Here is a 12331-nt window from a genome sequence, read left to right as displayed (position 1 = left end):
CGCTGTGGCTCATGGATTTGGCGTGAAGTTAGGTGCTGGTACATCTTCCTTTTGGTACACAGACTGGCTAGGCACTGGCTTATTGGCAAGTAGACTACCGTTTGTGCATATCAGTGACACAACGCTAACGGTGGCGGACGTGTCGAGGGATGGAAGCTGGCACTTGGGTGCGCTATATACGCAGCTCCCTCAGGTGGTCTGCTATGTAGATTGTCTGGAACTACAGAAAGTGCTCACAAGTACCAGGGATGTCCATACGTACTGGCATAGTGATGTGATCGAAATGATTAGAGTCGTGTTGGCACGAAGCTGGACTGTAACAATCAATCACGTTACTTGAGATGAAAACGCTGTTGCGGATGCGCTGGCAAATCTTGCTATTCAGGAAGGATGGGATTGGAAGGTCTGGAGTTTTCCCCCATCCCTGGTGGTTCCACTGTTATGCAGTGATTTAATGTTGCAGTTTTTTCCTGTTTGTTTTTTCTTTCCTGATGTAACCAAAAAAAAAATATTAAACGTTGACACCCCCAAACATCATCTTAAATGCGCATCCAATGATCCAAAGTTTCAAAAAAATACATCCAATGATCCAAATCCCACGTCCCATGTTGCGGACAAATGGAGCGAATAAATTACATATTATAATTATAATACCATACAAAAAAACAATGGGTCTGAAACTCCATAATTAGTTCAGTCATAAAATTTATCAACTTCCTGTGAATCATGTCACAGCCTATATGCTACTTTCTTGTGACACCCAACAAAGCAAAAATGTTGGAATCCTAAAGGTTTCCTAACTCTAATAAATATATGTTAATCTCAAATCCCCCACATTACAGTTTATTGTCTGGCATCATTTCTCCATCATATTGCTGTTTGTTCATCTCCATGAGTGTGCACCTTTCTAGGATTCCTGCATTAGGCACTGAAGACTGTTCAATAGCAACAGTCTCATGATTGTTCTCTTTGCAATGCATTTCTTGTGACTTCCCATTTTCAAATGTCTCTTGGCCATTAAGAGCAATAGCACCCTCCCCAGCAAATGTCTCTTTCTCATGATAATTAACTGACATTCCAATCTCAGAATCCTTCATTACTTCTGATGTGAATGCTTCAGAATTCATTTGCTGGATGCCAGGTTCATCATTAACACTTGCATGTGCTTCTACCTGATGGTTGATTTCTGCTCCACTACCCACATTTTCAGCACGAATGCGGCCCTTCTTATCTCTATACTGTTTCCTCTTGGCAGATTTCCTTTTAAACCGTTCTTTCTTTGGCTTGGGGGTTTTTGAAGTCTTATCAGGCAAGGGAACAGTTGTTGCCCTTTTTCTGCAAGGAATGACTGTCAACTGGTTTTCAGTAGCATGAGATGGACTTGACTGGATAGCTAACAGAGCAGTTCTAGCTGCTTTTAACTCTGCTTCCCTCTTCGTTTTTGCTGTTCCCCCAATATAGAGAATCCCCCCAATGTCAATAGTACATGAATATCCAGCTGCCCGACCTGGCGTCTCTTCCTTTTTGCAGTTATACAAAGGCATTGCATAACTCATCTTCTGTGCATATTCCTGAAGTAAATTCTTGCATAATCCAGTTTCATGCTGGAAGAAACATCACTAACATGATCAGAGGCAGCAAATATTAAACAACTAATAGGTCTGAGACAAACTAGAATGCAGAACATAAAAGACTTGTATGTCTAGAGACAATACAATTGGTAACTTTGGATAAAATATGCAACAACTATATTTCTGCTAATCATCAAAAGGGACAGCAGAGTGGTGGTGTGTGGCAACAATCATGGATGGTAAAATAAACTAGCCTTTGTATCCAAATTGCAGGTACTGGTATATTGGTTTACTAAACTAGTTAACTAGCCTTTGAAAGTGGGGAGCACATGTTGTGTCAGATTTTGTCGGTGTTAGTGAAGTTCAAAAGAAATATTTGGAGGGTACTCAACAGGTTAATAACTTGCTCTTTGCTTGCTTCGTTTGAAATTCTTTTTCTTCAGTTATTGACCACATGCTGCTTTGAGAACTAGCTAGGGAAAAAATGTCAATGTTCTTTTCTCAAGCCAACTGCATCCTAGTCCCCCCCCCCCCCCAACTGATATTGCTACCTTCTTATTTTTAGAAGATAGGATAAAACTTTCACACTGTAAATGTGTAAAACTTCCATGAAATATTTTCCTATTCTATGTTCTTTGCGTAGTATTACATGTTATATGTAACACTTCCACACTGTGGTTGAATCAGAATCTAATCGTAAGTTTTAAAAAAAAATCAAATAAACGTTCGTGAAAGGAGAAAAGTCAGGAATTAGTACCACAAAATAAAAACTTCAGACATCCCAAAGAGCTTAAACCAACGCAAAACTATTTGACTACTTGCAGACATTGCAATTACTGCTGACACAAAAGTATAATTCGCAAGCGGTAAACACTACTTACAACAGGTTGACTGACGGGTTGATTAGCTTCAGCAGATTTGGCCAACTCCACCAGAGCAACTTCAGCAGCAGACTGCTCTGCTGCTTTACGGTTGAAAAATCCAGGCAAAGAATCATACCGAACATTGTTTACTATCACAGTTGACCTGAAATAAGGCTCATGGGAAGGCCCTTCCTTGATTGTTTCATAGACAGGTGTGGTGAGCCCCACTTTCTGAGCATACTCCTGCAATCGGCTCTTGAACACATAACAATTCGAGACACCTGACCACATATAAAAAAGTACATCAATAACCAGCACAAATCAACATCAAAAACTATCTTAGCAGCATTACAAATAAGCCTGTCTAAGCTAGTCTAACCTACCTTTACCTTCAGCCTTAATCTATTTCATTTAACTTCTAACCAGTGTTACGAAAAGGAATTCAAACTGACAACTGCCCTATAAAAGTTTCTTTTTTCCTTGTAAAATACATCTCTCTTCAAGTTACATTCTTTTTTTTATTTCCTCACTCCCTCATCCAAAAATTCTATTCCTCCATGAAAATGCAATGACACTGAAGTTGTTTGCGAGGGAGGGGAGGACATGTTTTTTATTTTATTTAATAATTTAAAATTAAAAATTTAATATACTAAAATAAATGGTTGGTATATGGTTTTTGGCGTATTAAATTATTCTTGCAATTCCAACTCGGATGTGGTGAAGGTCAAAGAGTGCCGCTTATAAGTATCAAACACTCACCTAGGGCCTAGGGGATCAAACAGCCAATTTTTACCACCGCGTTCGGTGGTTACTGGTTAGGATATGGTTCATGCTAACTTATTAATTTCCTAACTTCCATTTTCAAAACAATAATCAAATCAAAAACTATTTATTAAAAATTAGAGGAAAAAAAAGTGCCTCCCCTTCCTCTAAACACCTCATCCCAAACAACCTAAACCCAGGTCAAGGACAACCCCTAAAACCATGTCAAAGATCAATTTTTTTTTCATTCAGGATAGACAAAAAAAAACATCTTTGGAACCTCAACAGTCAACAAAGGCTCTGATTGAAAAAAAGAGCTATTTTTTCAGCTTCCAAACACCCAAAAGCGATGCATTCATACAGAGAAAAATATACTCAAATCGAACAATAAAAAAAAAAAAGAGAAAAACCAATCACTTAACAAGTGCAAGGAATTGCTATATAGAATTTTGAACTCGAATAGTTCAATTTAGTAGAAACTAGAAAAAAAAGGAAAAATTAAAGAAGAAAAATACCTTTGAAATCTTCGTTAGTGGCCGCCATAGCTCCTTCGTGTGTGTGTGTGTGTGTGTGTGAGTGTGTTGGGGTTTGTGGTTCACGACATAAACCTACCTGTGATGTGAGTGAACAAATGAGGAAGGAGAAGAGAGAGAGTGGTATATAATGCCAATGCTGGAATAATGAATGATCATCAATCATAGCCGTTCATGTGATGACTTTCATGTTTGATTTTGAGTTGGGCTTGATCCAACGGTTTATGCACAAACTCATACATGAACAAGCAGCAATGATAGATTCACTTACTTCTCTCCTCAACGCTAACCACTCCAATATTAAGCTATCTTTTTAGTTTGAAGCATTTCTTTTCACCGTCTCAATTATATTCGAGTTGAGTGGAATCATTCATTTAACGCTTAAATGTATTTGGTGTCTCTGATGTATTCCAAAAGTGCAAATGATAACTCTACCCTTTTCTGTAAACGTTTGTACCCCCTTCTTTTGAGAAAGTACACCGAATGCCCCTCCGTCAGATTGACGTTAAAATCCTAACGGAGGGGCTGACGTGGATATTATTTTTACTTTTTCCTTTATTTTCACTGATGTCACGTGGATTTTATCAACTAAAAACAAAAAAAAATAAAAAATAAAGGATTGCACATGCTGGACTAAATTGGGATTAGGGTTTAGTAAAATCCCCAAATTGGAACATAGGAACCATCGAACCAGAAGAAGAGAAGTGTGACTGTGAACCCTGATTTGGAACCCTTCGAAAGAGAGAGGTTTAGGCGAGTAAGTAATCGCGAGGAAGAACCAGAGGCATCCATGGCAAGTAATTTTTCAACAAGGAGCTCTGCGTCCAGTGGGTATGGTCGAAGGAGGAACGTACTGTGCAAGTGCGGTGTTGTTGCTCCGGTTATCACTAGGACGAATGAAAATGGTAACATTGGGAGGCGTTTCTTTGGATGTGGAAGGTTTAAAGTAATTTGCCTAATTTTTAGCATTCTATGAAGGTTGATTGTCTCCTTCTATTCTGTTGTGTCTGAAATTTCCTGGGCATTTTCATCTTTGTCAGGAACAGAACAAGAGGCAATGTGATTTCTTTCAGTGGTATGATGAGATGGAGGGCAACCTGCGTGATAAGAAGTTAATTGCAGCCTTGTTGCGTAGAGTTGAGGGGATGAAGAAGAATGAAGCAATGTTGATCAAGTGGTGTGTGTTGGGATGGTCCTTAGTTGTGTTTCTGTTGGTTGTTTGTGTAATTCAGATGATGAAATTGATGAAGTATAAGTAAGAGTATGGAATCATGTAGTAGAATTTGGAGTATGAGAAGGAATGTTGAAGTAGAAGTGGGAGATGGGGTGTCATCTCTTTCACTGTTTTTAATTGTAGCCTTAATTTTACTGTTTCTGCAAGTATTTTGATTTTGAAAAGAAATGAAATATGGCAGTTTGTCAAGTTATTATGTAATGGGCTATGCAATGTTGTTTGTTTCATATCCACACAAGCCTAAAACTATTGTGACATGTAATTGCACATAAGGATATCATTAACAAAGGGATGTCAAATAACATTCATAATCAGAGAAGAGATGGAATGGATACTACCATTTAATTGCCTTCAAAGTAATGTCATACATAAACAAGGCCCATAAACTAATGGGACTAAATAAAAGCAAGTCTAAAGGCATTACAAAACTAAGTTCCAAAACACCATGAGCTCATAGACTAAGTTCCAAAACTTGCTCAAAAAAAAACAATCTCATAAAAGTAGGTCTATAATCAATACAACCCCAAAAAACACAACAATCCTAATAGACCATAGATCAACTTGTGCTCTGTTGAGTGCCAACAGCAACTCTTGCTCTCTTATTTCCTCGTGTGGATGCTCCAGAAGGAGGTAGTGAAGCTGTTATGGTTATTCCTTGAGAAGGTTGCTGAAAAGCTGGTTGTGGAGCATCCTGAGAAGCAGTTTGAGGAGCCTTCCTCTTTCTATTTGCAGCAGGCTTATACTGTGGTTTCTGTGGTGCTTTTCCAGCCCTTGCACTCCTTGTTCCTGGTATTGATCCACTTCCAGAAGCTCCTCCAGGGTGGACTTTCTTTGGATTTTTCTGTAAATGTGGATTATGTAGACAAAGTATAATTAAAACCTTGATTCAACCCTTCAGCAAAATATAAGACCTAAAAATACAAAATATAAGACCTAAAAATAAAGTTTGAATTGAACCTTGTTTCCTCCCTTCTCTATTTCCCTGTCAGCACCAGTTTTCCCTCCACAAGTCCTCACATTGTGACCCCATTTTCCACATCTGCTACACTTGACTTTTGATTGATTTCTTGCTAACTTATAAGGATTTCTTGGTTCATCATTCTTCTTGTTCCTTTGTTTCTTTGGTCTGCCAGTTGCCCTCCTTACATAGGGTGGACACAATGGTGGAAGATTGCTCTCTGTCCATAGATCTGGACCATTGTTTGGTAAAATGACATATGAATAAGTGGAAAGAAATGTATCCCTCCTGCATTTTGCAAACAATCAGATTAATAAGTTATTGTCTTAAGCTATTAAAATTACAGTGAAAGTTTAGCAATGTATTCCTAATCTATTAAAATCACAGTGAAAGTCTAGAAAGAATCCTTACTTGTAGTAGTTGTGAACATAGTTTTCAGGGTTACACCGGTTATACCAAATACAAGCTATGGCATGACAACATGGGATACCTGTCAAATCCCATCTTCTGCAAGCACAATGGTTGTGCTTAAGGTCCACAGAATACTTTTTAAAAGGTCCATTGTAAACCTCAAAAGATGTGTCAACTGTCTGCCCACACCAATGAACTAACCAATTTTCTGCCTCTTTCTTGTTTGACTCCAACTTTTCTTGAATCATAGGAGCTATGTTTCCCCTATATTTGGTCATCAGCTGTCTTTGCTTAACAATCCTGCAACTTATGTAATGCTTCAATCCCTCAACCAGTGAAATGATTGGTTTATCTCTGTGTTCCAGAATTGCCATGTTGAAAGCCTCACACATGTTGTTCACTTGAAGGTCACACAGGGAATTTGTGCTGAAATGAGCCCTTGACCACTGCTTTGGAGGTATCTCACATAAGTCCTTCCAGGCTTCTTCATTCATCTCTTTCAGATTTTTCATTGCCCTATCAAATTGAGGCACAGTGCATGCTCTTGCAGCAGCCCACATAGCTCCTTTCATCTCTTGTCCTGGATATTTCTTCCTCCAATTGCCATAAACATGCTTCACACAGACTCTATGCTCCACATCACCTTGCAATGACTGTAAGGTGGGTACCAAACCCTGTAATTTGATAACAAATGAAAGACAATTAGTGGTATAATTCATGATGAAATTTAACAAATGAAAGACAATGAGTGGGAACCATACCTTTTGTTGATCTGAAATAAATGCCCATTTGTTTTGCTTTAATTTACCAAATTGAGGTCTTCCAACAATAAGGCCATAAACCATTCCCAAGAGTCCCTTGTTTCAGCTTCAACTATGGCAAATGCAATGGGGAACATCTGGTTGTTCCCATCCTTTCCAACAGCTGTAAGAAGCTGCCCACCATACACTCCTTTCAAAAAGCACCCATCCAGTCCAATAAGTGGCCTACAATACCTTGCAAATGCAATCCTACAAGCAGCAAAACAAACATACATTCTCTCAAAAACAGGCCCATCAACTCCAAGGGAGCTCTTGATGATAACTGTGCTGCTTGGATTGCTTCTAAGAAGCTCATCAGCATAGCTCCTAAGATGTTTGTACTGATCTTTTTCTGCCCCATCAATCATCTTCCTAGCTGCAGATCTAATTCTTGAGGCCTGAAACCTGTTAAGAACCACTCCCCACCTAATCTGTGCCTCAGCAATAACAGACTTACACTTCATATTTGGGTTATGTCTTATACTAGATAGCAATTTCCTAGCAAGGAAATGTGGCCTCGCATGGCGATTAGTTGCACTCCTACAGCATGTGTGCTCATCTACCAGAGATACCAACTGCCAAAAATTATTCTGCTCATACTTTGATAATCTGCAGTAGAAAGTACATTCACCTTCATATTTGACTACCACTCTCTTACTATCACTCTTCTCAATTATAACATTCTTCCTCCTCTGGAGTGCATACTCTCTAATGGCATTTTTAAACAGAGTTGATGTATTGAATTTCTGATAAAGGGGGATGACAGTCAGTAGAAATGAAATAGTAGCAATAGAAAACATACTAATTAGTGAAGCATACTAATAGAAATCAGGAGCAATAGAAAGCATACTAATTAGTGAAGCATAGTAATTAGTGAAGCATACTAATTAGTGAATCATAATACCTGCCCAACTTCAAATTTCACTTCTGCACCATCTGGAGGGAGCTTGAATCTTAGGAACTTCCTTGGTTGGTTGTCAATTTCATCATCTGTATCTAGTGGACTTTCTAGATCATCAGTAGATCCATCTTCATTGTCAAAATCATTAAAGCAGGTTGGATTATTGGCAACATCATCATCCTCTTCTTCTGAAGTATAATCTGGATTTCTTTCATCTTCTGGAACTTCTAAAGCTGACCTCCAATCCCAACTCTCATCAAAATCACTGTCATCAAGACTAAACTCACTGTCATCCCCTTCTTTGTTTCCATCTTCATTTGTTACCTTCTTTTTTCCTTTCTCCTTCTTCCTGTCCTTGTTCTTCTCCTTCTTCTTGTCCTTCTTTTTCTCCTTCTTCTTGTCCTTCTTTTTCTCCTTTTTTTTCTGAGATTTTAGTTGTCCCTCAACCTGAGATTGTGGTTCTCCCTCAACCTGAACTTCAACAGTATCATTAACTCCTTCACCATTACCTTGCCCCTCATTCAATGCCTCATTATTAACCCCCTCACCATTACCTCCTTCACCATTAACTCCTTCACCATTACCTTGCCCCTCATTCAATGCCTCATTATTAACCCCCTCACCAATACCTCCTTCACCATTAACTCCTTCACCATTACCTTGCCCCTCATTCAATGCCTCATTATTAACCCCCTCACCATTACCTCCTTCACCATTAACTCCTTCACCATTACCTTGCCCCTCATTCAATGCCTCATTAGTAACATCAACAGCATTTAATGCATCAGTACACTGTGGCTCATTCACAGCTTCACTTCCCTTACCCCCCTCAACATCAGCAGGTGTAAAATCAATTAAAGGAACTTCTTCAATAATCTCTGGCTCCTCATCTACTATATGCTCAACATAAAAGTTAATTACCTCATGACCCCTCACATCATTGAGAAACACATAGACATCTGAATCATCTTTGAAAGGCTTACAACCTATGTCAAGTCCTAGGGCAGGATGTCTATACCACACATTAAAATTCACATAACCAATGTTTCTGACAATTCTGCCTAGATCAATTGAGTTAATCTCATCTATATCCCAGTTTGGTAGAGTAAGACAAACCCCATTTATATAATCTACCCTAGGATCACACACAAATTTTCCACCATGCCATATATGCACTGTTGATAAATCTCGACTAATGGGCCTGCAGTGAAAACAACATGCAATGGGAATAAACAAGAGGCAATAAACAAATGTGCATCAACATCAACATAAGTGGAAACACATTTTATCCAAAAGGACAAACAAAAGATGTTTAAATATTGGAGAAGATTCTTGAAAAATAGTACCTAAACCGATAATTGTCGGGAAACTTATCCCCCCCAAAGAGAGTATGTAGGGTTATCTCCTAACTTTTCGCATGTGCTCTCTTCAGGGACCACATTTTTGCCTTTATCCTGTCTCGGGGACCCTCTTCCTCTCCCACCAGGACCACGCCCACGACCTCGACCTCGACCTCGATTAGGAGACCCAACAACCATGTGAGAAGATTCGAAGAACAGGTTTGATGAAAGTTATGGGGCCTGGAATGCACAAGGTTTCCAAATCAGGGTTCACAGCCACACTTCTCTTCTTCTGGTTCGATGGTTCCTATGTTCCAATTTGGGGATTTTACTAAACCCTAATCCCAATTTAGTCCAGCACGTGCAATCCTTTATTATTATTTTTTTTTTGTTTTTAGTTGATAAAATCCACGTGGCATCAGTGAAAATAAAGGAAAAAGTATAAATAATATCCACGTCAGCCCCTCTGTTAGGATTTTAACGTCAACCTGACGGAGGGGCATTCGGTGTACTTTCTCAAAAGAAGGGGGGTACAAACGTTTACAAAAAAAGGGTAGGGTTATCATTTGCACTTTTGGAATACATCAGGGGCACCAAATGCATTTAAGCCTTCATTTAACGCTAAATTCGCAATAACTCAAGCACAAGAGTTGAGATCTTCTGCTTAAGCTTTAACAGTCTCATAGTCACGTCGATTGATCTGCACGTTTAGTTTTTTTTTTATAGGCATCTGCACGTTCAGTGATATATTTAACGCTATTTTTGAATATTCATTCGCATAAGAAGAAATAGAGTATGATCGGATTCAATATAAATGAAAATAAAAACACACTCAGTTAATTCAAGGGTCAGACTCCATTATGTAAAAGTACATATTGTGCATGGAAAATTGTATTTTTCTTTATTTGAACTCGTGCTAACCGAAAATATTGAAGCACACATGAACTTTAGCGCTCGCTTTAAGGTAAAAAGTAAGCATAACTTTTTATGAAAGTTTGTTCACTCTTAACGTAGCACGTATTCAAAAGTACCGTTCAAACGTACTAGCTCATTTATGAACTCTAGAAGATTCTTTTGAAAATAAATATGAAAAAGTTAAGTAGATACTAAGTAAAATTATAAGGCTCGACGAAACTAGGTCAACCAAACGGTTGAGCAAAAGCTTAGCATGACTAGGTCGGCTAAATGGTAGAGTTTATGCGAAACATGATTAGGCATGTCAAATGATAGAGTAAGCGGTGGGTTGTATCAGATCATACATGCCTAGTAACCATAAGATTATTTGGACTAGTAATGTTCACACTAATTGTGGGAACAACAACCCTAATACTCTTAAATTATTTTTTAATGTTTTAAAAATTAGATCAATAATTAAGCTTGTCGAGACCAGTATTTAAAGTTTAATGGTCCAACTGTTATTAAATTGTGATTAAACCGATATTAATACATTATTTTATTTTGAAAAATACAATATATTATGTAGCATGTAAAACACATTATTCAATACTATAATTTCATAGGTACATTATAACAACATATGATAATCAATATTTCCAATATGGTTCATATTGATAAAAGTGTGAATGAAGTACATGATGCTTTAGCGCTGGGTGCAAGGAAGAAGAGTTTTTATGTGAGTCTTGAGCCAACTCATCCATGTGCTTATCCTTTTTTAAGAGCTTGATCGGAACATAATATCATGCATGATAGTATAAGCTTATGCAATATACTATGGACTTATCGATTATTTGGTGCTAATATTGTATTGTATAGACTTATCCATCAATCTATTCTTATACATGATGGATTATTTAATCCACCACATAAATAATGGATAAGACATATAAGAGTGTGATGTATAAGATACATGAAAATAATTAACTCATTGTCACTACCACTAGCGTGATCACCACCACCATCCACGTGTACCACCACCACTAACGTTGTCTCACCACCACTTCCACAATCGTTATTGCCACCATCACTATCACCACCGTCGCCACCACGACCCTCCATCATCATCACTACCACCACCTTCCAACACGTCCACCGCCATCACTCGAATAGCCACCACTACCATCGCCACCCGAACAATTCTCTTCTCGAATACCATCCACCACCGCATCCACCACCATCGCCACCCCTACCGCTACCACCACCACTACCTACCGCCACCACCACAACCAACCTCCTTCCATTAACACCACTGCCACTACCGCCACCATCTCCACCGCAGGCACTTCAGTCGCTGCCACTCATTATTCTCATCTTGATTACCCACGAACACCATCATTATTTTTATACTATCACGCCCCCTCACGTCCAAGACTGAACAAACTGGAACGTGGAATCAATAACAACGAGTGACCCAAATATGAGGGGTCTCTACAACAAAAATAAATTAATCAATGATATGCTCTAATACCATATTAGAAATTGGAAGACTTATACTCAACCACAAAAGCTAGCTCAAGAGTTGAAGTTTGCACTCCCTTTATAAAAAGTTATCTATGCTCTATCTCTTACCAATGTGAGACTTATAACACACACAACATGGTAAGTTATAAAGTGTGTTTTTTTTTCTACATCGAAAAAATAAATTACTTCCTAACTTTTACAACTTGATAAAGTGTGTGACCAAACACTGTAGAATATTGAATTTTTGTTATCCTATCAGACATAATACTATTAGATTTTATACAATACAACAAATCAAACAGATGTGTGATCACTATGTTTGGTTGGAGGGAAGGGAAGGGAAAAAGAAAGAAAACACGAAAATCGAAAAATGAATTTAGACTAAGGTTAAAAACACATTCATTCCTCGATTTTCGTATTTTATTTCATTTTCATTTCCCTCTCTCAATCCAAACTTAATGTAAGTATTGACTAATTTTATTTTTCAAAATACTTTTATATTTTTTTGAAAGGTCAAAATACTTTTCCTAGTTGAATATT

At 38.1% G+C, this 12331-nt stretch overlaps 2 protein-coding genes across 2 annotated transcripts; one reads left to right on the top strand and one right to left on the bottom strand.

The window, feature by feature from the left end:
* Positions 1 to 534: 534 nt before the first annotated feature.
* Positions 535 to 3856, bottom strand: LOC130719550 (double-stranded RNA-binding protein 1-like). Its single transcript, XM_057570172.1, has 3 exons — positions 3712 to 3856; positions 2453 to 2715; positions 535 to 1604 (listed from the first exon to the last, which is right to left on the bottom strand). Exons 1-3 carry the CDS (start codon positions 3737 to 3739, stop codon positions 837 to 839), a joined length of 1059 nt encoding a protein of 352 aa, XP_057426155.1. The 5' UTR covers positions 3740 to 3856; the 3' UTR covers positions 535 to 836.
* Positions 3857 to 4519: 663 nt separating this feature from the next.
* On the top strand, positions 4520 to 4988 carry LOC130747924 (uncharacterized). The gene is made up of 2 exons (XM_057600988.1): positions 4520 to 4675; positions 4770 to 4988. The coding sequence occupies exons 1-2, from the start codon at positions 4520 to 4522 to the stop codon at positions 4986 to 4988; spliced, it is 375 nt and encodes a 124-aa protein (XP_057456971.1).
* The last annotated feature ends 7343 nt before the right edge of the window (positions 4989 to 12331 follow it).

Source organism: Lotus japonicus, chromosome 1 (genome assembly GCF_012489685.1).
Source record: "Lotus japonicus ecotype B-129 chromosome 1, LjGifu_v1.2".
Lineage (NCBI taxonomy): Eukaryota > Viridiplantae > Streptophyta > Magnoliopsida > Fabales > Fabaceae > Lotus > Lotus japonicus.
Note: the sequence above shows the minus strand (reverse complement) of the source record. Positions and strands in the feature narration are given on the sequence as shown.